This window comes from Ranitomeya variabilis, chromosome 2, assembly GCF_051348905.1.
Source record: "Ranitomeya variabilis isolate aRanVar5 chromosome 2, aRanVar5.hap1, whole genome shotgun sequence".
Taxonomy (NCBI): domain Eukaryota; kingdom Metazoa; phylum Chordata; class Amphibia; order Anura; family Dendrobatidae; genus Ranitomeya; species Ranitomeya variabilis.
In genome coordinates this window covers 1,111,808,894-1,111,835,568 of record NC_135233.1, presented here as the reverse complement: position 1 = coordinate 1,111,835,568, position 26,675 = coordinate 1,111,808,894, and the positions used below count along the sequence as shown (strand labels likewise).

Here is a 26,675-nt window from a genome sequence, read left to right as displayed (position 1 = left end):
ATTCTTGTTTTGGTACTGATTCAGGGTTATAGTTTGGATCAGGAAGTTCATTAACATACTGAGATGTGCGTTGTGGTGAGTCTTGTAGTGGAAACTCCAGACTCGACGTACTGCTTTGGCTATGCAGCTTGGGACTTTGCGCGGCTTCTAGCGATTCCGCATCAGCGAGGGCTGCGGCAGCTTCCCTTTTTGCTGCTAGGCTTCCTAAGGCGGCATCCACGCGTGCCTTTTCTAACTGCATCCTTCTCTCTTGGTCGGCTCTCTCATGATCTATGCGTGCCTTTTCTAACTGCATCCTTCTCTTTTGGTCGGCTCTCTCATGATCTATGCATGCCTTTTCTAACTGCATCCTTCTCTCTTGGTCGGCTCTCTCTAAGCGTGACCTTCTCTCTTCGTCATCTAGGCGTGCCTTTTCTAATTTAAGTTGCATCTCTTGGTCAGCAAAGCTCGCTCGTATTTTGGCGGCTTCAGCATTTGCGCGGGCAATGGCGACCGCGCTGCTGATGGATGTTGTCTTTGAGGAGATGGAAGTAACAGATCTTGTTCTATGCGATTTGTGAGACATGGTGTCTTGGGAAAGTGCTTGGCTGTGCAGAGATTGCTGTAGCTGTATTTAGTCTCTCTGTAGCCGGTGACTTGAATCCCACTAGATGGATGGCTGCTGTTTCACTGTTCTGTCCTCACTAAATGAGGCAGGCTCATTGTAGCTATCCAGTCAGCTAAACCGCTATACCGGGTCCAATAAGGAGACTGTGGTTGAGTCTGTGCTTTATTAAACGTAGTGGTATATTGATGCGGTGAAACTGTGAACAATGATATACATGGAATCAGTACATGGTATAGAACAAATACATACTACACATGATAAACGTTATGCATTACATTTAGAAGGCTAGTAACTGAACTAGGAGAGCAACTGGTTAAGCTAGGCTAATATAGAGCAGAAATATCTACAGAGAGCATAAAGACATACCGGCAATGCAATCGCAAGGGGGATGAAGTGCAAGCGTCTTTCCTGGAGAGCAAACTGGAAGTGAAAGGATAATGGAGGGAAATGTAGGCTGAGCTACCATAATGCATTGCAAGGGAGAATCAGACATAAAAAATACATAACAGAAAAATAGAACAGTCAACATATCTCTGACCGCTAGAGGGAGCCAAAGCACTACAAATAAAGGTATGAATATATCAAGTCCTATATACTGGCTGAGAAACTGCAAATTATGCAAACAGATAATCGGAGGTAACAAATTAGATGGCGGAGACAGAACACACGTAGTATATTGCCGAGCCACGTAGTATATTGCCAGTATAGTGCCCAGCCACATAGTATACTGCCCAGTCACGTAGTATATTGCCCAGTCACGTAGTATAGTGCCAGTATAGTGCCCAGCCACATAGTATACTGCCCAGTCACGTAGTATATTGCCCAGTCACGTAGTATAGTGCCAGTATAGTGCCCAGCCACATAGTATACTGCCCAGTCACTTAGTATATTGCCAGTATAGTGCCCAGCCACATAGTATACTGCCCAGTCACGTAGTATATTGCCCAGTCACGTAGTATAGTGCCAGTATAGTGCCCAGCCACATAGTATACTGCCCAGTCACTTAGTATATTGCCAGTATAGTGCCCAGCCACATAGTATACTGCCCAGTCACGTAGTATATTGCCGAGCCACGTAGTATGCATCATATCCCTGTTAAAAAAAAGAAATAAAATAAAAAATCGTTATATACTCACCTTCCGGAGCCTCAGGATCGAAGCAGCCGGTTACCGCTCCTCGCGCGCTCCGGTCTGAAGATTGCATTGCAGTCTCGCGAGATGATGACGTAGCGGTCTCGCGAGACCGCTACGTCATCATCTCGCGAGATCGCAGCATGGACCAGTTACCGGAGCGTCGTGAGCAGGGAAGGCCTGTTGCGGATCCGAGGGGACGACGGACGGTGAGTATATAACGATTTTTTTTATTATTATTATTTTTAACATTAGATATGTTTACTATTGACGCCGCATAGGCAGCATCAATAGTAAAACGTTGGTCACACAGGGTTAATAGCAGCGTTAAGTGACCGCAGCATAGCGCGGTCGGTTAACGCTGCCATTAACCCTGTGTGAGCGCTGACTGGAGGGGAGTACGGAGCGGGCACTGACTGTGGGGAGGAAGGAGCGGCCATTTTCTTCCGGACTGTGCCCGTCGCTGATTGGTCGTGGCAGCCATGACAGGCAGCTGGCGCGACCAATCAGCGAACGAATAACCGCGAGAGACAGAAGGACAGACAGACGGAAGTGACCCTTGGACAATTATATAGTAGATGGTGGATAAATGTATAAAAATATATATATTTAAATTCTTTGGCATAGTTTTCTGGACCATTTTTTTTATATGTGTATATATTTTTTGATATAAAATATTTTTTTTCCACAGCACTTTATCATTTAGTCATGCTTATGTCCATATTATAATAATAATAATTTTTATCACTTGATTATACTTATCTATTTATATATTTGGACACTACATGTTGTTTTTTGATTAATTGTTGTTGCATAGTCTGTATTTATCCACCTGTTTGGTTTCACACCGGCGGCTACTCATGTCTTTCATCTCTACCATGTCTACTTAGTGTTTTAATCTTTGTTCATTATCAATAAACATTATTAATTTTTACTTTGGGCTCAGCACTTCTGTTTTGTTCTGTAGGTCTTTTTTTTTTTTTTTTTTTTTTTTCATTTCCCATGGTGGCCTACAATTCTCCCATTCCCCAAGACCCACAAACAGACCTGGTGGTGGAGTCGGCATACTCCTCTCCCCACAATGCACCTTCCAGGTCATCCCCCCAGCTCCATCACTCTCATTCCCTTCTTTTGAGGGCCACACCATCAGGCTCTTCCGTCCCCTCTCCCTCAGAGTAGCGGTCATATACCGGCCCCCGGGCTCACCCACCCACTTCCTGGACCATTTCTCTGCCTGGCTGCCGCACTTCATGTCCTCAGAACTACCAACCCTTATCCTGGGAGACTTCAACATTCCCATTAACAGCCCCACTTCCACATCTGCATCCCAGCTTCTATCACTAACCACTTCTCTCGGCCTCTCACAGCTCTCAACCTCTGAGACACACAAGGACGGTAACACCCTGGACCTGGTCTTTGTCCGGCTCTGTTCAATCTCCTACCTAAATAACTCACCGCTTCCCCTCTCTAACCACAACATTCTCTCCTTCACGCTCACAAATCCTCACCCACCCCAACTCCTACCTACAATTCAGTCAGAAATCTACTTGCCATTAACCCTCATACACTTTCAGACTCCTTACACTCATCACTGTCCCCAATCTCCTCTTTTTCCTGCCCTGATCTGGCTGTACATCACTACAATGACACTCTTAGAAGCACCCTAGACCAAGTAGCTCCCCTCACCATCAGAACCTCCAAACACAGAGTGAAACAGCCCTGGCTCACATCGCAAACTCGGCTTCTCCAGCGATGCTCTAGGTGTGCTGAACGCTTATGGAGGAAAACTCGCACACCAGGAGACTTCATACACTTCAAATTTATGTTAAGGACCTATAACTGTTCCCTTCACCTCGCCAAACAGACCTACTTCCCCACCCTGATCTCATCACTATCCAACAACCCCAAGAAACTTTTTGACACCTTTCACTCCCTCCTCAGGCCAAAAGCACCACCCCCCATCACAGACATTTGTGCTGATGACCTGGCCTCCCACTTTATAGCGAAAATAGACAATATCCATCAGAAAATCCGCTCCCAATCGCCAAGTTCAGTGACTCCCATCTGTCCCTGCATTTTACCTGGCTCACTCTCCACATTTGATCCCATCACAGAAGAAGTCTCCAGGCTCCTCTCTTCTTCTCGTCCGACTACATGCACCATTCCCTCTCATCTCCTCCAGTCTCTCTCTCCAGTCATCACTACTCACTTATCTACAATCTTTAATCTCTCACTCTCCTCTGGCATTTTGCTCTCCTCCTTCAAACACTCTATCATTACTATGTTACTAAAGAAACCCGCCCTCGGCCCATCATGCACAAACAACTACAGACCGGTCTCCAACCTCCCGTCCCACCCTCTCCTACTCTCTAGGCTCCAGTCACTAGGCATTAAGGACACTGCTCTCTCCTGGTCCTCCTCCTATCTTTCTGACCGCTCCTTCAGTGTTCTGTTCTCCGGCTCCACTTCATCTCCTCTTCCTCTCACTGTCGGGGTACCTCAGGGCTCAGTCCTTGGCCCCTTCTCTTCTCCCTCTACACGGCCCCAATTGGACAGACCATCAGCAGATTTGGCTTTCAGTACCATCTTTACGCTGATGACACACAACTATACACGTCATCCCCCGACCTTACCCCCACTGTACTACAGAACACCACTGACTGTCTGTCCGCAGTCTCCAACATCATGTCCGCTCTCTATCTGAAACTCAACCTCTCCAAAACTGAACTTCTTCTGCTCCCACCATCTACTAACCTCCCTAAACCTGACGTTTCCCTCTCCGTGGGTGGCACCATAATAACACTCCGGCAGCAGGCGCGCTGTCTGGGTGTTTTGTTTGACTCCTTCACATCCCATATACAATCTCTTGCCCGCTCGTGCCGCTTACACCTAAAGAACATCTCCAGAATCCGCCCTTTTCTCACCATGGAAACAACAAAAACTCTCACTGTCGCCCTGATCCACTCCAGCCTGGACTACTGCAAGGCTCTATTAATTGGCCTCCCCCTCACTCGACTTTCCCCTCTCCCGTCTATCCTTAATGCAGCAGCCAGGGTTGTCCATCTGGCTAATCGTTACTCGGACATGTCCGCTCTTCGCCAGTCATTGCACTGGCTGCCCATTCATTACAGGATACAATTCAAAGTTCTTGTTCTCACCCACAAAGCTCTCCGCAGTGCGGCACCCCCTTACATCTCCTCCCTCATTTCTGTCTATCGGCCTAGCCGACCGCTGCGCTCTGCAAATAACTTTCGACTAACCTCTGCACTAGTCCGTACCTCCCACTCCCGACTCCAAGACTTCTCCCGTGCTGCATCAATCCTCTGGAATGCTCTACCCCAAGATATTAGGACCATCCACAATTTGCATAGTTTTAGGCGCTCCCTCAAAACACCTTTGTTCAGTCATTTTATGTTTGTGTGTGTGTAGCCCATTCACTATCTCCATCTACCCCCCACCCCCTGAAGATGGCTGGACCATCATTGTAAATACATCACTGTAAATACACACCTGTGCTTTGTATCTCCCCACCTCATTGTAGACTGTAAGCTCTCACGAGCAGGGGCGGCTTATTGTGCTTTAATTATTGTATTGTTAACGTTGTTACTTATGACTGTTGTGTTTGAAACTGTTAAGCTGTAAAACGCTGTGGAATATGTTGGCTCCATATAAATAAAGATTATTATTATTATTGTCCTCCTGAAGGGTGTGTTATCTCTATACCGTACCTTCTATGCTCCTCCAGGACATATTATCTCTATACCGGACCTTCTGTCCTCCACCAGGACATGTTATCTATATCCCGGACCTCCTACGTTCCATGTTATCCCTATATCGGATCTTCTATCCTCCTCCAGGGAAATCTCTATAATTGACATTCTATCTTCCTTCACGACATGATATTTATGTAGCGCCCCCACTGCCGCAGGGCCGAGGGGTACTCGGTACCGGGCCTCTGAGTCTCTGCTCTGGGGTTGTCACGGTGGCTAGGCCCGGTCCGTGACCCTGCTGTGGGGCGTACAGTAAATAATAGATGTAGATGGTGGTAGTGGTGCGGTGTAGTGCCGGTCGCAGTAAATAACGAGGACACCAAGTTGCAGTCTCTTTACCTCTTTACTGAAGGTCTCTGGGTCCTCAGTCCGGAATACGGTTCACCAGGCTGCGCAAGTCCGGCCGGTCCGATGGCACCTCCAGAGTTCTCTTTGCAGGTGGAAATCAGTGCCTTCCTGCTAGCGCTATGTGTTGTGGTCCTCCCCTGCTGTGCTTACGGGATAGTACCCCACAACTGTTGTGTCTGTTTCTGATGTTCCCTCACAACTCGTTCGGATGTTCTTCTCCTCCGTCCCTCCCTGATGTTCTGGTTAGGACGGCACCCGTATGACGAGTAGGCTCGGAGCTCTTCCGGGACCCTAGAGTCGCCCCTCTCCTAGTGCGCCCCCCATGTCTTCATAGGTGATTTGTTATGGTTCTCAATGGCAAGAGAACATAGCCCAGCAAACATAGGTACTAGCTCTTGGAAGGATGGAAACTAAACTGACCATGAACTAAACCTGCCGCACAACTAACAGTAGCCGGGTAGCGTTGCCTACGTTTTTATCCCTAGACGCCCAGCGCCGGCCGGAGGACTAACTAATCCTGGCAGAGGAAAATATAGTCCTGGCTCACCTCTAGAGAAATTTCCCCGATAGGCAGACAGAGGCCCCCACATATATTGGCGGTGATTTTAGATGAAATGACAAACGTAGTATGAAAATAGGTTTAGCAAAATTGAGGTCCGCTTACTAGATAGCAGGAAGACAGAAAGGGCACTTTCATGGTCAGCTGAAAACCCTATCAAAATACCATCCTGAAATTACTTTAAGACTCTAGTATTAACTCATAACATCAGAGTGGCAATTTCAGATCACAAGAGCTTTCCAGACACAGAAACGAAACTACAGCTGTGAACTGGAACAAAATGCAAAAACAAACGAGGACTAAAGTCCAACTTAGCTGGGAGTTGTCTAGCAGCAGGAACATGCACAGAAAGGCTTCTGATTACAATGTTGACCGGCATGGAAGTGACAGAGGAGCAAGGTTAAATAGCGACTCCCACATCCTGATGGAAACAGGTGAACAGAGGGGATGATGCACACCAGTTCAATTCCACCAGTGGCCACCGGGGGAGCCCAAAATCCAATTTCACAACAGTACCCCCCCCTCAAGGAGGGGGCACCGAACCCTCACCAGAACCACCAGGGCGATCAGGATGAGCCCTATGAAAGGCACGGACCAGATCGGAGGCATAAACATCAGAGGCAGTAACCCAAGAATTATCCTCCTGACCGTATCCCTTCCATTTGACCAGATACTGGAGTTTCCGTCTGGAAACACGGGAGTCCAAGATTTTTTCCACAACGTACTCCAACTCGCCCTCAACCAACACCGGAGCAGGAGGCTCAACGGAAGGCACAACCGGTACCTCATACCTGCGCAACAATGACCGATGAAAAACATTATGAATAGAAAAAGATGCAGGGAGGTCCAAACGGAAGGACACAGGGTTAAGAATCTCCAATATCTTGTACGGGCCGATGAACCGAGGCTTAAACTTAGGAGAAGAAACCCTCATAGGGACAAAACGAGAAGACAACCACACCAAGTCCCCAACACAAAGCCGAGGACCAACCCGACGCCGGCAGTTGGCAAAAAGCTGAGTCTTCTCCTGGGACAACTTCAAATTGTCCACTACCTGCCCCCAAATCTGATGCAACCTCTCCACCACAGCATCCACTCCAGGACAATCCGAAGATTCCACCTGACCAGAAGAAAATCGAGGATGAAACCCCGAATTACAGAAAAAAGGAGACACCAAGGTGGCAGAGCTGGCCCGATTATTGAGGGCAAACTCCGCTAAAGGCAAAAAAGCAACCCAATCATCCTGATCTGCAGACACAAAACACCTCAAATATGTCTCCAAGGTCTGATTCGTCCGCTCGGTCTGGCCATTTGTCTGAGGATGGAAAGCAGACGAGAAAGACAAATCTATGCCCATCCTAGCACAGAATGCTCGCCAAAATCTAGACACGAATTGGGTTCCTCTGTCAGAAACGATATTCTCCGGAATACCATGCAAACGGACCACATTTTGAAAAAACAGAGGAACCAACTCGGAAGAAGAAGGCAACTTAGGCAGGGGAACCAAATGGACCATCTTAGAGAAACGGTCACACACCACCCAGATGACAGACATCTTCTGAGAAACAGGAAGATCCGAAATAAAATCCATCGAGATGTGCGTCCAGGGCCTCTTCGGGATAGGCAAGGGCAACAACAATCCACTAGCCCGAGAACAACAAGGCTTGGCCCGAGCACAAACGTCACAAGACTGCACGAAGCCTCGCACATCTCGAGACAGGGAAGGCCACCAGAAGGACCTTGCCACCAAATCCCTGGTACCAAAGATTCCAGGATGACCTGTCAACGCAGAAGAATGAACCTCAGAAATGACTTTACTGGTCCAATCATCAGGAACAAACAGTCTACCAGGTGGGCAACGATCAGGTCTATCCGCCTGAAACTCCTGCAAGGCCCGCCGCAGGTCTGGAGAAACGGCAGACAATATCACTCCATCCTTAAGGATACCTGTAGGTTCAGAGTTACCAGGGGAGTCAGGCTCAAAACTCCTAGAAAGGGCATCCGCCTTAACATTCTTAGAACCCGGCAGGTAGGACACCACAAAATTAAACTGAGAGAAAAACAACGACCAGCGCGCCTGTCTAGGATTCAGGCGTCTGGCGGACTCAAGATAAATTAGATTTTTGTGGTCAGTCAATACCACCACCTGATGTCTAGCCCCCTCAAGCCAATGACGCCACTCCTCAAAAGCCCACTTCATGGCCAAAAGCTCCCGATTCCCAACATCATAATTCCGCTCGGCGGGCGAAAATTTACGCGAGAAAAAGGCACAAGGTCTCATCACGGAACAATCGGAACTTCTCTGCGACAAAACTGCCCCAGCTCCGATTTCAGAAGCGTCGACCTCAACCTGAAAAGGAAGAGCAACATCAGGCTGACGCAACACAGGGGCGGAAGAAAAGCGGCGCTTAAGCTCCCGAAAGGCCTCCACAGCAGCAGGGGACCAATCAGCAACATCAGCACCCTTCTTAGTCAAATCAGTCAATGGTTTAACAACATCAGAAAAACCAGCAATAAATCGACGATAAAAGTTAGCAAAGCCCAAAAATTTCTGAAGACTCTTAAGAGAAGAGGGTTGCGTCCAATCACAAATAGCCTGAACCTTGACAGGATCCATCTCGATGGAAGAGGGGGAAAAAATATATCCCAAAAAGGAAATCTTTTGAACCCCAAAAACGCACTTAGAACCCTTCACACACAAGGAATTAGACCGCAAAACCTGAAAAACTCTCCTGACCTGCTGGACATGAGAGTCCCAGTCATCCGAAAAAATCAAAATATCATCCAGATACACAATCATAAATTTATCCAAATAATCACGGAAAATGTCATGCATAAAGGACTGAAAGACTGAAGGGGCATTTGAAAGACCAAAAGGCATCACCAAATACTCAAAGTGGCCCTCGGGCGTATTAAATGCGGTTTTCCACTCATCCCCCTGCTTAATTCGCACCAAATTATACGCCCCACGGAGATCTATCTTAGAGAACCACTTGGCCCCCTTTATGCGAGCAAACAAATCAGTCAGCAGTGGCAACGGATATTGATATTTAACCGTGATTTTATTCAAAAGCCGATAATCAATACACGGTCTCAAAGAGCCATCTTTCTTAGCCACAAAGAAAAAACCGGCTCCTAAGGGAGATGACGAAGGACGAATATGTCCCTTTTCCAAGGACTCCTTTATATATTCTCGCATAGCAGCATGTTCAGGCACAGACAGATTAAATAAACGACCCTTAGGGTATTTACTACCCGGAATTAAATCTATGGCACAATCGCACTCCCGGTGCGGAGGTAATGAACCAAGCTTAGGTTCTTCAAAAACGTCACGATATTCAGTCAAGAATTCAGGAATCTCAGAGGGAATAGATGATGAAATGGAAACCACAGGTACGTCCCCATGCGTCCCCTTACATCCCCAGCTTAACACAGACATAGCTTTCCAGTCAAGGACTGGGTTATGAGATTGCAGCCATGGCAATCCAAGCACCAACACATCATGTAGGTTATACAGCACAAGAAAGCGAATAATCTCCTGATGATCCGGATTAATCCGCATAGTTACTTGTGTCCAGTATTGTGGTTTATTACTAGCCAATGGGGTGGAGTCAATCCCCTTCAGGGGTATAGGAGTTTCAAGAGGCTCCAAATCATACCCACAGCGTTTGGCAAAGGACCAATCCATAAGACTCAAAGCGGCGCCAGAGTCGACATAGGCATCCGCGGTAATAGATGATAAAGAACAAATCAGGGTCACAGATAGAATAAACTTAGACTGTAAAGTGCCAATTGAAACAGACTTATCAAGCTTCTTAGTACGCTTAGAGCATGCTGATATAACATGAGTTGAATCACCGCAATAGAAGCACAACCCATTTTTTCGTCTTAAATTCTGCCGTTCACTTCTGGACAGAATTCTATCACATTGCATATTCTCTGGCGTCTTCTCAGTAGACACCGCCAAATGGTGCACAGGTTTGCGCTCCCGCAGACGCCTATCGATCTGGATAGCCATTGTCATGGACTCATTCAGACCCGCAGGCACAGGGAACCCCACCATAACATCCTTAATGGCATCAGAGAGACCCTCTCTGAAATTCGCCGCCAGGGCGCACTCATTCCACTGAGTAAGCACAGCCCATTTACGGAATTTCTGGCAGTATATTTCAGCTTCGTCTTGCCCCTGAGATAGGGACATCAAGGCCTTTTCCGCCTGAAGCTCTAACTGAGGTTCCTCATAAAGCAACCCCAAGGCCAGAAAAAACGCATCCACATTGAGCAACGCAGGATCCCCTGGAGCCAATGCAAAAGCCCAATCCTGAGGGTCGCCCCGGAGCAAGGAAATCACAATCCTGACCTGCTGAGCAGGATCTCCAGCAGAGCGAGATTTCAGGGACAAAAACAACTTGCAATTATTTTTGAAATTTTGAAAGCAAGATCTATTCCCCGAGAAAAATTCAGGCAAAGGAATTCTAGGTTCAGATATAGGAACATGAACAACAAAATCTTGTAAATTTTGAACTTTCGTGGTGAGATTATTCAAACCTGCAGCTAAACTCTGAATATCCATTTTAAACAGGTGAACACAGAGCCATTCCAGGATTAGAAGGAGAGAGAGAGAGAGAAAGGCTGCAATATAGGCAGACTTGCAAGAGATTCAATTACAAGCACACTCAGAACTGAAGGGCAAGGGGAAAAAAAAAAAAAAATCTTCAGCAGACTTCTCTTTTCTCTCCTTTCTCTGTCAATTAATTTAACCCTTTGAGGCCGGTCAAACTGTTATGGTTCTCAATGGCAAGAGAACATAGCCCAGCAAACATAGGTACTAGCTCTTGGAAGGATGGAAACTAAACTGACCATGAACTAAACCTGCCGCACAACTAACAGTAGCCGGGTAGCGTTGCCTACGTTTTTATCCCTAGACGCCCAGCGCCGGCCGGAGGACTAACTAATCCTGGCAGAGGAAAATATAGTCCTGGCTCACCTCTAGAGAAATTTCCCCGATAGGCAGACAGAGGCCCCCACATATATTGGCAGTGATTTTAGATGAAATGACAAACGTAGTATGAAAATAGGTTTAGCAAAATTGAGGTCCGCTTACTAGATAGCAGGAAGACAGAAAGGGCACTTTCATGGTCAGCTGAAAACCCTATCAAAATACCATCCTGAAATTACTTTAAGACTCTAGTATTAACTCATAACATCAGAGTGGCAATTTCAGATCACAAGAGCTTTCCAGACACAGAAACGAAACTACAGCTGTGAACTGGAACAAAATGCAAAAACAAACGAGGACTAAAGTCCAACTTAGCTGGGAGTTGTCTAGCAGCAGGAACATGCACAGAAAGGCTTCTGATTACAATGTTGACCGGCATGGAACTGACAGAGGAGCAAGGTTAAATAGCGACTCCCACATCCTGATGGAAACAGGTGAACAGAGGGGATGATGCACACCAGTTCAATTCCACCAGTGGCCACCGGGGGAGCCCAAAATCCAATTTCACAACAGTGATTTAGGTGAGACAGCCCGCCTGAGACTGACTGTCCTGCCGTTGGTTTGAAGTATTGCTTGGAGCTAGATATATGAATACTTCCTCGGCGTTCCGGCCGCCGGTTGTGCGCCTCAGTAGGATGTTGCCTCGGTCTTACAGCACGACTCCTACTGGTATTCTCCTCTTGCTTTGATCTCGTTTCTCACTCAGCACAATATATCTCGTTTCTGATCCTTTCTTAGGGCACCGCCGCTATGCTGAGCAGGCACGGTCCCGTGACGTTCTTCCTTGTTGCCAGGCCTCTGTCAGGGTCCCAAACCTGACAGGGACCCTACCGAATCTTCCCCCACAACACCCCCTGCCACAAGGTGTTGCCTGGTTCCAACCCAGTCAGCTTTCTGACTAACTTCCTGCCTGACCCCCAGTTTACCCACTATGGTGGGGAGTGGCCTAATAAATAGCACCCTTAGCTCCCCCTGGAGGCCCGACGGTGAAATGTATTGGTGTATGTGATACCTGGTCAGATGAACTCCTTCAGTGCCATCGGACGTACCATAGCTCCCCTTAGCGGCGGAGCCACAGTACTGCAACGACCAGAACTCTGGGGCGCTGCACTTATATACCAGACCTTATATCATTCCCCGGAGATGATATCTCTATACTGGACCTTATATCCTCCTCCAGGATGTGTCGTCTCTATACCAAACTTTCTATTCTCCTCCAGGATATCCTATCTCTATACTGGACCTTTTATTCTCCTCCAGGACGTGTTACCTTTATACTGGAATCTCTCCTCTCCTCCTGGATATCCTATCTCTATAGCAGACCTTCCATGCTACTCCAGGATGTGTTACCTTTATGCTGGAATCTCTATTCTCCTCTAGGACATGTAATACCTATATTGGACCTTCTATCCTTCTCCAAGATGGGATATCTCTATATCGGACCTTCTATTCTCCTCCAGGATGTGTTATCTCTATATTGGACATTCTGTTCTCCTCTAGTATGTGATATCTCTATATTGGACCTTCTGTCCTCCTCCAGGACATATTATCTCTATACCGGACCGTCTATGCTTCTCCAGGACATGTTATCCCTATATCAGAACTTCTGTCCTCCTCTAGTATGTGATATCTCTATATTGGACCTTCTGTTCTCCTCCAGGACATGTTATCTCTATACCGGACCTTCAATTCTCCTCCAGGATGTGTTATCCCTAAATGGGACCTTTCATCCTTGCTCTGAACATGGATATCTTATCTCTATATCGGACCTTTGATCATCCTCCTGGATATGTTTACCTCTATACTATACTTTTTATCCTCCTACAAGACTTGTTATTCCTATACCGGACCTTCTATTCTCCCCCCAGTATGTGTTACCTCTATACCATACCTTTTAGCCTCAAGAACATCTTATCCATATATTGGACCTTCTATTCTCCCCCAGGGCATGTCTCCTCTATACCAGACCTTCGATCTTCCTGATGGACTTCTTATCCCTATGCTGGACATTCGATCCTCCTCCATAACTTGTTATCTCTATACCGGACCTTCTAACCTCCTCCAAGACTTGTCCCTATACCGGAAAAACCTTTATTCCAATTTTTTTTAAAAAAGACCAAAGGATAGCGTAAAATACAAAATCAATGGCAAATGAAGATGGATTGGCAGGTGCAGAAATAACTAAGAAGAAACCGGACACGTTTCGACCACTGTGAAGTGTTCTTAAACTCGGTACCGACTCCCGAGTGTATGAAACGCGACCGGTTTCTTCTTAGTTTTTTCTGCACCCGCCAATCCATCTTCATTTGCCATTGATTTTATATTCTATGTGTTCCCTTGTTTTTTAAAATTTTTTTGGGAATACAGGTTTTTCAATTTTAACAACAAAGCTGGATTATCTTTCCTTCCTCATGGTCTATGGAGTCTGGCAGGGACTCAATCCTTTGCTTCAGTGAAGGAATTCATCCAGGTCCCTACACCAAGGTGAGTTGAAATTATCTTTTCTTTTTTATTCATAATCCCTATACCAGACCGTCTATCCTCCTCCAGGATATGTTTTCTCTATACCGGACCTTCTATCCTCCTCCAGGACATGTTATCTCTATACCAGACCGTCTATCCTCCTCCAGGATATGTTTTCTCTATACCGGACCTTCTATCCTCCTCCAGGACATGTTATCTCTATACCTGACCTTCTATCCTCCTCCAGGACGTGTTATCTCTATACCTGACCTTCTATCCTCCTCCAGGACGTGTTATCGCTATACTGGACCTATTATCCTCCCTCAGGACATGTCTCCTCTATACCGGACCTTCTATCCTCCTCCAGGACGTGTTATTACTATACTGGACCTTCTATCCTCCTCCAGGACGTGTTATCTCTATACCAGACCGTCTATCCTCCTCCAGGACGTGTTATTACTATACTGGACCTTCTATCCTCCTCCAGGACATGTTATCTCTATACCAGACCGTCTATCCTCCTCCAGGACGTGTTATTACTATACTGGACCTTTTATCCTCCTCCAGGACGTGTTATTACTATACCGGACCTTCTATCCTCCTCCAGGACATGTTATCCCTATACCGGACCTTCTATCCTCCTCCAGGACGTGTTATCTCTATACCAGACCTTCTATCCTCCTCCAGGACATGTTATCTCTATACCGGACCTTCTATCCTCCTCCAGGACATGTTATCTCTATACCGGACCTTCTATCCTCCTCCAGGACGTGTTATCTCTATACCAGACCGTCTATCCTCCTCCAGGACGTGTTATTACTATACCGGACCTTCTATCCTCCTCCAGGACATGTTATCCCTATACCGGACCTTCTATCCTCCTCCAGGACGTGTTATCTCTATACCAGACCTTCTATCCTCCTCCAGGACATGTTATCTCTATACCGGACCTTCTATCCTCCTCCAGGACATGTTATCTCTATACCGGACCTTCTATCCTCCTCCAGGACGTGTTATCTCTATACCAGACCGTCTATCCTCCTCCAGGACGTGTTATTACTATACCGGACCTTCTATCCTCCTCCAGGACATGTTATCTCTATACCGGACCTTCTATCCTCCTCCAGGACGTGTTATCTCTATACCAGACCTTCTATCCTCCTCCAGGACATGTTATCTCTATACCGGACCTTCTATCCTCCTCCAGGACATGTTATCTCTATACCGGACCTTCTATCCTCCTCCAGGACATGTTATCTCTATACCAGACCTTCTATCCTCCTCCAGGACATGTTATCTCTATACCGGACCTTCTATCCTCCTCCAGGACATGTTATCTCTATACCGGACCTTCTATCCTCCTCCAGGACGTGTTATCTCTATACCAGACCGTCTATCCTCCTCCAGGACGTGTTATTACTATACTGGACCTTCTATCCTCCTCCAGGACGTGTTATCTCTATACCAGACCGTCTATCCTCCTCCAGGACGTGTTATTACTATACTGGACCGTCTATCCTCCTCCAGGACATGTTATCTCTATACCGGACCTTCTATCCTCCTCCAGGACATGTTATCTCTATACCGGACCTTCTATCCTCCTCCAGGACATGTTATCTCTATACCGGACCTTCTATCCTCCTCCAGGACATGTTATCTCTATACCAGACCGTCTATCCTCCTCCAGGACGTGTTATTACTATACTGGACCTTCTATCCTCCTCCAGGACGTGTTATCTCTATACCAGACCGTCTATCCTCCTCCAGGACGTGTTATTACTATACTGGACCTTCTATCCTCCTCCAGGACGTGTTATCTCTATACCAGACCTTCTATCCTCCTCCGGGATGTGTTATCTCTATACCAGACCGTCTATCCTCCTCCAGGACGTGTTATCTCTATACCAGACCTTCTATCCTCCTCCAGGACATGTTATCTCTATACCGGACCTTCTATCCTCCTCCAGGACATGTTATCTCTATACCGGACCTTCTATCCTCCTCCAGGACGTGTTATCTCTATACCAGACCGTCTATCCTCCTCCAGGACATGTTATCTCTATACCAGACCTTTTATCCTCCTCCAGGACATGTTATTACTATACCGGACCTTTTATCCTCCTCCAGGACATGTTATCTCTATACCGGACCTTCTATTCTCCTCCAGGACGTGTTATCTCTATACCAGACCGTCTATCCTCCTCCAGGACATGTTATTACTATACCGGACCTTTTATCCTCCTCCAGGACATGTTATCTCTATACCGGACCTTCTATCCTCCTCCAGGACATGTTATCTCTATACCGGACCTTCTATCCTCCTCCAGGACGTGTTATCTCTATACCAGACCATCTATCCTCCTCCAGGACGTGTTATCTCTATACCAGACCTTCTATCCTCCTCCAGGACATGTTATCTCTATACCGGACCTTCTATCCTCCTCCAGGACGTGTTATCTCTATACCAGACCATCTATCCTCCTCCAGGACGTGTTATTACTATACTGAACCTTCTATCCTCCTCCAGGACGTGTTATCTCTATACCGGACCTTCTATCCTCCTCCAGGACGTGTTATCTCTATACCGGACCTTCTATCCTCCTCCAGGACATGTTATCCCTATACCGGACCTTCTATCCTCCTCCAGGACGTGTTATCTCTATACCGGACCTTCTATCCTCCTCCAGGACGTGTTATCTCTATACCTGACCTTCTATCCTCCTCCAGGACATGTTATCTCTATACCGGACCTTCTATCCTCCTCCAGGACGTGTTATCTCTATTGTTGTGAATTTGCTTTTTGCTCCCTCTAGTGGTTACTAGTTTTTTGACTCTGGTTTTTCTGTCATTCCTTTTATCCGCACCTGGGTCGTTAGTTAGGGGTGTTGCTATATAAGCTCCCTGGACCTTCAGTTCAATGCCTGGCAACGTAGTTATCAGAGCTAGTCTGCTGTGCTCTTGTCTACTGATCCTGGTTCCAGTTATATCAGCTAAGTCTGCCTTTTGCTTTTTGCTATTTGTTTTGGTTTTTGTATTTTTGTCTAGCTTGTTCCAGATCTATATCCTGACCTTTGCTGAAAGCTCTAGGGGGCTGGTGTTCTCCCCCCGGACCGTTAGACGGTTCGGGGGTTCTTGAATTTCCAGTGTGGATTTTGATAGGGTTTTTGTTGACCATATAAGTTACCTTTCTTTATTCTGCTATCAGTAAGCGGGCCTCTCTGTGCTAAACCTGGTTCATTTCTGTGTTTGTCATTTCCTCTTACCTCACCGTCATTATTTGTGGGGGGCTTCTATCCAGCTTTGGGGTCCCCTTCTCTGGAGGCAAGAAAGGTCTTTGTTTTCCTCTACTAGGGGTAGCTAGATTCTCCGGCTGGCGCGTGTCATCTAGAATCAACGTAGGAATGATCCCCGGCTACTTCTAGTGTTGGCGTTAGGAGTAGATATATGGTCAACCCAGTTACCACTGCCCTAGGAGCTGGATTTTTGTATTCTGCAGATTTCCACGTTCCTCTGAGACCCTCGCCATTGGGGTCATAACAGTTTGCCAGGCCAGTATTAAATGTTTAATGCATTGCAGAAGAGGGATTATAAGAAAGAAGATTCTGAGTTTTTTTTTTTTTCTCCTTCCCCTTTACCTCAGAGTGGCTATGCTTGCTGCAGACATGAATGTCCAGACCTTGATTACAAGTGTGGACCAGCTGGCTACTCGTGTGCAGGGCATACAAGACTATATTATCAGAAATCCTAGGTCAGAACCTAAAATACCGATTCCTGAACTGTTTTCCGGAGACAGGTTTAAGTTTAGGAATTTCGTGAATAATTGTAAATTGTTTTTGTCCCTGAGACCCTGTTCATCTGGAGATTCTGCTCAGCAAGTAAAAATTGTTATTTCGTTCTTACGGGGCGACCCTCAGGATTGGGCTTTTTCGCTGGCGCCAGGAGATCCGGCATTGGCTGATCTTGATGCGTTTTTTCTGGCGCTCGGTTTACTTTATGAGGAACCCAATCTTGAGATTCAGGCAGAAAAGGCCTTGCTGGCTATGTCTCAGGGGCAGGACGAGGCTGAAGTGTATTGCCAAAAATTTCGGAAATGGTCCGTGCTGACACATTGGAACGAGTGTGCACTGGCCGCTAATTTTAGAAATGGCCTTTCTGAAGCCATTAAGAATGTTATGGTGGGTTTTCCCATTCCCACAGGTCTGAATGATACTATGGCACTGGCTATTCAAATTGACCGGCGGTTGCGGGAGCGCAAAACCGCAAATTCCCTCATGGTGTTGTCTGAACAGACACCTAATTCGGTGCAATGTGATAGAAAAACCGCAAATTCCCTCATGGTGTTGTCTGAACAGACACCTGATTTAATGCAATGTGATAGAATCCTGACTAGAAATGAGCGGAAAATTCATAGACGCCGGAATGGCTTGTGCTACTACTGTGGTGATTCTACACATGTTATCTCAGCATGCTCTAAACGTATAGCTAAGGTTGTTAGTCCTGTCACCGTTGGTAATTTGCATCCTAAGTTTATTCTGTCTGTAACTTTGATTTGCTCACTGTCATCTTATCCTGTCATGGCGTTTGTAGATTCAGGTGCTGCCCTGAGTCTTATGGATCTCTCATTTGCTAAGCGCTGTGGTTTTACTCTTGAACCATTAGAAAATCCTATTCCTCTTAGGGGTATTGATGCTACACCATTGGCAGCAAATAAACCGCAGTATTGGACTCAGGTTACCATGTGCATGACTCCTGAACACCGCGAGGTGATACGTTTCCTGGTTTTACATAAAATGCATGATTTGGTCGTTTTAGGGCTGCCATGGTTACAGACCCATAATCCAGTCCTGGACTGGAAGGCTATGTCAGTCTCAAGTTGGGGCTGTCGTGGTATTCATGGGGATTCCCTGCCTGTGTCTATTGCTTCTTCTACGCCTTCGGAAGTTCCGGAGTATTTGTCTGATTATCAGGATGTCTTCAGTGAGTCTGAGTCCAGTGCACTGCCTCCTCATAGGGACTGTGACTGTGCTATAGATTTGATCCCAGGCAGTAAATTTCCTAAGGGAAGACTGTTTAATCTGTCGGTACCTGAACATACCGCTATGCGTTCATATATCAAAGAGTCTCTGGAAAAAGGACATATTCGTCCGTCTTCTTCCCCTCTTGGTGCGGGATTCTTTTTTGTGGCTAAAAAGGACGGATCTTTGAGACCTTGTATTGATTATCGGCTTTTAAATAAGATCACTGTCAAATTTCAGTATCCTTTACCGCTGTTGTCTGACTTGTTTGCCCGGATTAAGGGTGCCAAGTGGTTCACCAAGATAGACCTTCGTGGTGCGTACAACCTTGTGCGCATTAAGCAAGGTGATGAATGGAAAACCGCATTCAATACGCCCGAAGGTCATTTTGAGTACTTGGTGATGCCTTTTGGGCTCTCCAATGCGCCTTCAGTTTTTCAGTCCTTTATGCATGACATTTTCCGGAAGTATCTGGATAAATTTTTGATCGTTTATCTGGATGATATTTTGTTTTTTTCTGATAATTGGGACTCGCATGTGGAGCAGGTCAGGTTGGTGTTTAAAATTTTGCGTGAAAATTCTTTGTTTGTCAAGGGCTCAAAGTGTCTCTTTGGTGTACAGAAGGTTCCCTTTTTGGGGTTCATTTTTTCCCCTTCTGCTGTGGAGATGGACCCAGTCAAGGTCCGAGCTATTCTTGATTGGACTCAGCCCTCGTCAGTTAAGAGTCTTCAGAAGTTCTTGGGCTTCGCTAACTTCTACCGTCGTTTTATCGCTAATTTTTCTAGCATTGTGAAACCTTTGACGGATATGACCAAGAAGGGCTCCGATGTAGCTAACTGGGCTCCTGCTGCCGTGGAGGCTTTCCAGGAGTTGAAACGCCGTTTTACTTCGGCGCCTGTTTTGTGCCAGCCTGACGTCTCACTTCCCTTTCAGGTTGAGGTGGATGCTTCGGAAATTGGGGCAGGGGCCGTTTTGTCGCAGAGAGGCCCTGGTTGCTCTGTTATGAAACCTTGTGCCTTTTTCTCTAGGAAGTTTTCGCCTGCCGAGCGAAATTATGATGTGGGCAATCGGGAGTTGTTGGCCATGAAATGGGCATTTGAGGAGTGGCGTCATTGGCTCGAGGGTGCTAAGCATCGTGTGGTGGTCTTGACTGATCACAAAAATCTGATGTATCTCGAGTCTGCTAAACGCCTTAATCCGAGACAGGCCCGCTGGTCATTGTTTTTCTCCCGCTTTGATTTTGTTGTCTCGTATTTACCAGGTTCAAAGAATGTGAAGGCCGATGCTCTTTCTAGGAGCTTTGTGCCTGATGCTCCTGGAGTCGCTGATCCTGTTGGTATTCTTAAAGATGGAGTTATCTTGTCAGCTATTTCTCCGGATCTGCGACGTGTGTTGCAGAGATTTCAGGCTGATAGGCCTGAGTCTTGTCCACCTGACAGACTGTTTGTCCCGGATAAGTGGACCAGCAGAGTCATTTCCGAGGTTCATTCCTCGGTGTTGGCAGGTCACCCGGGAATTTTTGGCACCAGAGATCTGGTGGCCAGGTCCTTTTGGTGGCCTTCCTTGTCTAGGGATGTGCGGTCATTTGTGCAGTCCTGTGGGACTTGTGCTCGAGCTAAGCCTTGCTGTTCTCGTGCCAGCGGTTTGCTCTTGCCCTTGCCTGTCCCGAAGAGACCTTGGACACATATCTCCATGGATTTCATTTCTGATCTTCCGCTATCTCAGGGCATGTCCGTTATCTGGGTGATATGTGATCGCTTCTCCAAGATGGTCCATTTGGTTCCTTTGCCTAAGCTGCCTTCCTCTTCCGATCTGGTTCCTGTGTTTTTCCAGAACGTGGTTCGTTTGCACGGCATCCCTGAGAATATTGTGTCAGACAGAGGATCCCAGTTCGTTTCCAGGTTCTGGCGATCCTTTTGTAGTAGGATGGGCATTGATTTGTCGTTTTCGTCTGCTTTCCATCCTCAGACTAATGGACAGACGGAGCGAACCAATCAGACTTTGGAGGCTTATTTGAGGTGTTTTGTCTCTGCTGATCAGGACGATTGGGTGACATTCTTGCCGTTGGCTGAGTTTGCCCTTAATAATCGGGCTAGTTCCGCCACCTTGGTTTCGCCTTTTTTCTGCAACTCTGGTTTCCATCCTCGCTTTTCTTCGGGTCATGTGGAGCCTTCTGACTGTCCTGGGGTGGATTCTGTGGTGGATAGGTTGCAGCAGATCTGGAATCATGTGGTGGACAACTTGAAGTTGTCACAGGAGAAGGCTCAGCGCTTTGCCAACCGCCGCCGCGGTGTGGGTCCCCGACTACGCGTTGGGGATTTGGTGTGGCTTTCTTCCCGCTTTGTTCCTATGAAGGTCTCCTCTCCCAAATTTAAACCTCGTTTTATTGGGCCTTACAAGATATTGGAAATCCTTAATCCTGTATCTTTTCGTCTGGATCTTCCTGTGTCGTTTGCTATTCACAATGTATTTCATAGGTCCTTGTTGCGGCGGTACATTGTGCCTGTAGTTCCTTCTGCTGAGCCTCCTGCTCCGGTGTTGGTTGAGGGCGAGTTGGAGTACGTGGTGGAGAAGATCTTGGATTCTCGCCTCTCCAGGCGGAGGCTTCAGTACCTGGTCAAGTGGAAGGGCTATGGTCAGGAGGATAATTCCTGGGTGGTCGCCTCTGATGTTCATGCGGCCGATTTAGTTCGTGCCTTTCATGCCGCTCATCCTGATCGCCCTGGTGGTCGTGGTGAGGGTTCGGTGACCCCTCACTATGGGGGGGGTACTGTTGTGAATTTGCTTTTTGCTCCCTCTAGTGGTTACTAGTTTTTTGACTCTGGTTTTTCTGTCATTCCTTTTATCCGCACCTGGGTCGTTAGTTAGGGGTGTTGCTATATAAGCTCCCTGGACCTTCAGTTCAATGCCTGGCAACGTAGTTATCAGAGCTAGTCTGCTGTGCTCTTGTCTACTGATCCTGGTTCCAGTTATATCAGCTAAGTCTGCCTTTTGCTTTTTGCTATTTGTTTTGGTTTTTGTATTTTTGTCTAGCTTGTTCCAGATCTATATCCTGACCTTTGCTGAAAGCTCTAGGGGGCTGGTGTTCTCCCCCCGGACCGTTAGACGGTTCGGGGGTTCTTGAATTTCCAGTGTGGATTTTGATAGGGTTTTTGTTGACCATATAAGTTACCTTTCTTTATTCTGCTATCAGTAAGCGGGCCTCTCTGTGCTAAACCTGGTTCATTTCTGTGTTTGTCATTTCCTCTTACCTCACCGTCATTATTTGTGGGGGGCTTCTATCCAGCTTTGGGGTCCCCTTCTCTGGAGGCAAGAAAGGTCTTTGTTTTCCTCTACTAGGGGTAGCTAGATTCTCCGGCTGGCGCGTGTCATCTAGAATCAACGTAGGAATGATCCCCGGCTACTTCTAGTGTTGGCGTTAGGAGTAGATATATGGTCAACCCAGTTACCACTGCCCTATGAGCTGGATTTTTGTATTCTGCAGACTTCCACGTTCCTCTGAGACCCTCGCCATTGGGGTCATAACACTCTATACCTGACCTTCTATCCTCCTCCAGGACATGTTATCTCTATACCGGACCTTCTATCCTCCTCCAGGACGTGTTATCTCTATACCAGACCTTCTATCCTCCTCCAGGACGTGTTATCTCTATACCTGACCTTCTATCCTCCTCCAGGACATGTTATCCCTTTACTGGACCTTCTTTCCTCCTCCAGGACATGTTATCTCTATACCGGACCTTCTATCCTCCTCCAGGACGTGTTATCTCTATACCGGACCTTCTATCCTCCTCCAGGACATGTTATCTCTATACCGGACCTTCTATCCTCCTCCAGGACATGTTATCCCTATACCGGACCTTCTATCCTCCTCCAGGACATGTTATTCCTATACCGGACCTTTTATCCTCCTCCAGGACGTGTTATCTCTATATCGGACCTGCTATCCTCCTCCAGGACATGTTATCCCTATACCGGACCTTCTATCCTCCTCCAGGACGTGTTATCTCTATACCTGACCTTCTATCCTCCTCCAGGACATGTTATCTCTATACCAGACCTTCTATCCTCCTCCAGGACGTGTTATCTCTATACCGGACCTTCTATCCTCCTCCAGGACATGTTATCTCTATACCGGACCTTCTATCCTCCTCCAGGACATGTTATCCCTATACCGGACCTTCTATCCTCCTCCAGGACGTGTTATCTCTATACCTGACCTTCTATCCTCCTCCAGGACATGTTATCCCTTTACTGGACCTTCTTTCCTCCTCCAGGACGTGTTATCTCTATACCGGACCTTCTATCCTCCTCCAGGACGTGTTATCTCTATACCGGACCTTCTATCCTCCTCCAGGACGTGTTATCTCTATACCGGACCTTCTATCCTCCTCCAGGACATGTTATCTCTATACCGGACCTTCTATCCTCCTCCAGGACATGTTATCCCTATACCGGACCTTCTATCCTCCTCCAGGACGTGTTATCTCTATACCGGACCTTCTATCCTCCTCCAGGACGTGTTATCTCTATACCGGACCTTCTATCCTCCTCCAGGACGTGTTATCTCTATACCGGACCTTCTATCCTCCTCCAGGACATGTTATCTCTATACCGGACCTTCTATCCTCCTCCAGGACATGTTATCCCTATACCGGACCTTCTATCCTCCTCCAGGACGTGTTATCTCTATATCAGACCTTCTATCCTCTTCCAGGACATGTTATTCCTATACCGGACCTTCTATCCTCCTCCAGGACATGTTATTCCTATACCGGACCTTCTATCCTCCTCCAGGACGTGTTATCTCTATACCGGACCTTCTATCCTCCTCCAGGACGTGTTATCTCTATACCGGACCTTCTATCCTCCTCCAGGACATGTTATCTCTATACCGGACCTTCTATCCTCCTCCAGGACATGTTATCCCTATACCGGACCTTCTATCCTCCTCCAGGACGTGTTATCTCTATATCAGACCTTCTATCCTCTTCCAGGACATGTTATTCCTATACCGGACCTTCTATCCTCCTCCAGGACATGTTATTCCTATACCGGACCTTCTATCCTCCTCCAGGACGTGTTATCTCTATATCGGACCTGCTATCCTCCTCCAGGACATGTTATCCCTATACCGGACCTTCTATCCTCTTCCAGGACATGTTATTCCTATACCGGACCTTCTATCCTCCTCCAGGACGTGTTATCTCTATATCGGACCTGCTATCCTCCTCCAGGACATGTTATCCCTATACCGGACCTTCTATCCTCCTCCAGGACGTGTTATCTCTATACCAGACCGTCTATCCTCCTCCAGGACGTGTTATCTCTATACCGGACCTTCTATCCTCCTCCAGGATGTGTTATCTCTATACCGGACCTTCTATCCTCCTCCAGGACATGTTATCCCTTTACTGGACCTTCTTTCCTCCTCCAGGACGTGTTATCGCTATACTGGACCTTCTATCCTCCCTCAGGACATGTCTCCTCTATACCGGACCTTCTATCCTCCCTCAGGACATGTTATCTCTATACCGGACCTTCTATCCTCTTCCTCTTCTACTGCAACATCCTTTTCTGTGGCCTCCCTGCTAACACCCTTGCACCCCTCCAGTCCAACTCTAAACTCTGCTGCCCGACTAATCCATCTCTCTCCTCGCTACTCCTCCACTTCCCCTCTGGAAATCTTTTCACTGGCTCCCATTCCCTCAGCATATCCAGTTCAAATTACTAATCCTGACCTACAAAGCCATCCATAACCTGTCTCCTCCATATGTATCTGAACTAATCTCCCGATATCTTCCCTCACGTAATCTCCGGTCCTCCCAAGACCTCCTTCTCTCCACACTTATTCGCTCCTCACCGAACCGCCTCCAAGACTTCTCCCGAATATCCCCCATCCTCTGGAACTCTCTGCCCCAACACGTCCGACTATCAACCACATTCGGATCCTTCAGACGGAACCTGAAAACCCATCTCTTCAGGAAAGCCTACAGCCTGCACTGACCCTGCTGCCTCCTCACCACTACTGAAGCTACCGCCTCACCAACACCGGAGCTCCTGCAACCCCCAACCTACTGTCTCCTTCCCCACCATCCTGTAGAATGTAAGCCCCAAGGGCAGGGTCCTCGCCCCTCTGTATCAGTCTGTCATTGTTAGTTTACTGTAAGTGATATCTATAACCCTGTATGTAGCCTTTCTCATGTACAGCACCATGGAATCAATGCTGCTATATTAATAAATAATAATAATAATAATAATAATTATGCATTATCTCTATAGAGGATCTTCATTCCTCCTCCAGAACGTGTTCTCTCTATACTGGAGCTACTGTCCTCCCTCAGGAGATGTTACCTTCTATCCTCCTCGCATATATAAATCAGTGCTCAGAATAAATGAGTACATCCCAACAAATTTGTCAGAAAACCTTTACTTTCCTTTAAAAATCAACATTTCCTATGGGATACCATACTACAAAATGCTACAAATGTCTGCCATTGATTGCAAGCAAGATTTATAATTTTACAAACCCAAAATAGTAATATTCTTAACAAATTTATTCAAGACCATGTTGCAAAAATGAGTACACCCCAATGAAAGTCTTAGGAGGAAAAGATAAAGTTCAGACTACAAAATTACATTGAACAAGAACTCCACCAGAGGTCAGGTTCAGAATTCAGTTGTCCAGTACATGGGGAACTTTAAAAAGGCGATACCTTACAGAGTAACTGGCTGCAATGGCACCATAGGGAAGAGAAATGTCACAAGACCCGAGAAAGAAAATAATTTCTGTATACAAGAAAGATGACGGCTACAAGAAGACAAGCAAATGTTTACTAATTAGGCCGGCATCACACTTACCGTATGAACAATCGGTCCGATTCTCTCGGCCGAGAGCCGCACAAGTGTTCTCCGTATAGCCATCCATGTGTAATCCGTTTGCAATGCGGTGATGCTATTCGTTACGCTTCCCCATAGATTACCAGTGGTCCGAGTGCTGCGATGTTTTCTCACATAGCACTCGTCCATATTCTACGGTAGTGTGACCCCGGCCTAACACATTCTCTCATTATTCTGGCATTTGGCAAATAATCATGATGGTAATCCTAATTGTCCTAAAACGGGAAAGGTTTATTCTGATTTCATGTCAGAGATTGAGAAGAACCTGCAGATGTCTCTTTATATATATAGTGGACGGAAACTTCTGGTTCAGCTGTACACGCAGGCGCTCTTGGATTTTGCGATTTTATTTTTCGCCGGCGTCTTCATGTCCAGGAATCTGCAGTTTATGGGATATCTGTGCAGGCGGCTTCATATCGCCACCTGCGGGATGGATAGCGAACTGCATACTCATCTGGTGGAAGCTGATGGTGTAGGAACAGACTGTGATCCAGCAGACAAATGCTGAATAATGTATAATACCTAGAGCTGCCCTCACAGAGGAACTTTCCTCCATAGTCACACATATCGGCGTCCCCACATCTCCCCTGGTGTCGCTCACCCCTGCATTTATTACACTTTCTGGTCACGCTTCCAATATTATTATGTGGGGTTCACTATAGGTCATGGTGTGATTTCATCCCACCTTTCTTTTCCAGGAACTGGTGCGCTTATGTGGTGACCCGGACCGTCACCTGTATGGTGGAAGACGGGGTGGAAGCCTATGTGAAGCCTGAGTACCAGCCATGTGTTTGGGGCCAGATCCAATGTCCTCGCACCGTCTTGTGAGTACAACGACGACTGGTGGTGGCCATTTATGAAGCCGGGAATGCTGGTTTAGTTTG

At 46.8% G+C, this 26,675-nt stretch overlaps 1 protein-coding gene across 2 annotated transcripts in view; it reads left to right on the top strand.

The window, feature by feature from the left end:
* The window catches only part of EMILIN1 (elastin microfibril interfacer 1), a 139,399-nt gene that overhangs the window by 49,183 nt on the left and 63,541 nt on the right, over positions 1 to 26,675 (top strand). For both annotated transcript variants that reach the window (XM_077292009.1, XM_077292007.1), the window contains exon 2: positions 26,490 to 26,615. In XM_077292009.1, the coding sequence (XP_077148124.1) occupies positions 26,490 to 26,615 (126 nt within the window). The remainder of the gene's footprint in view (positions 1 to 26,489; positions 26,616 to 26,675) is intronic.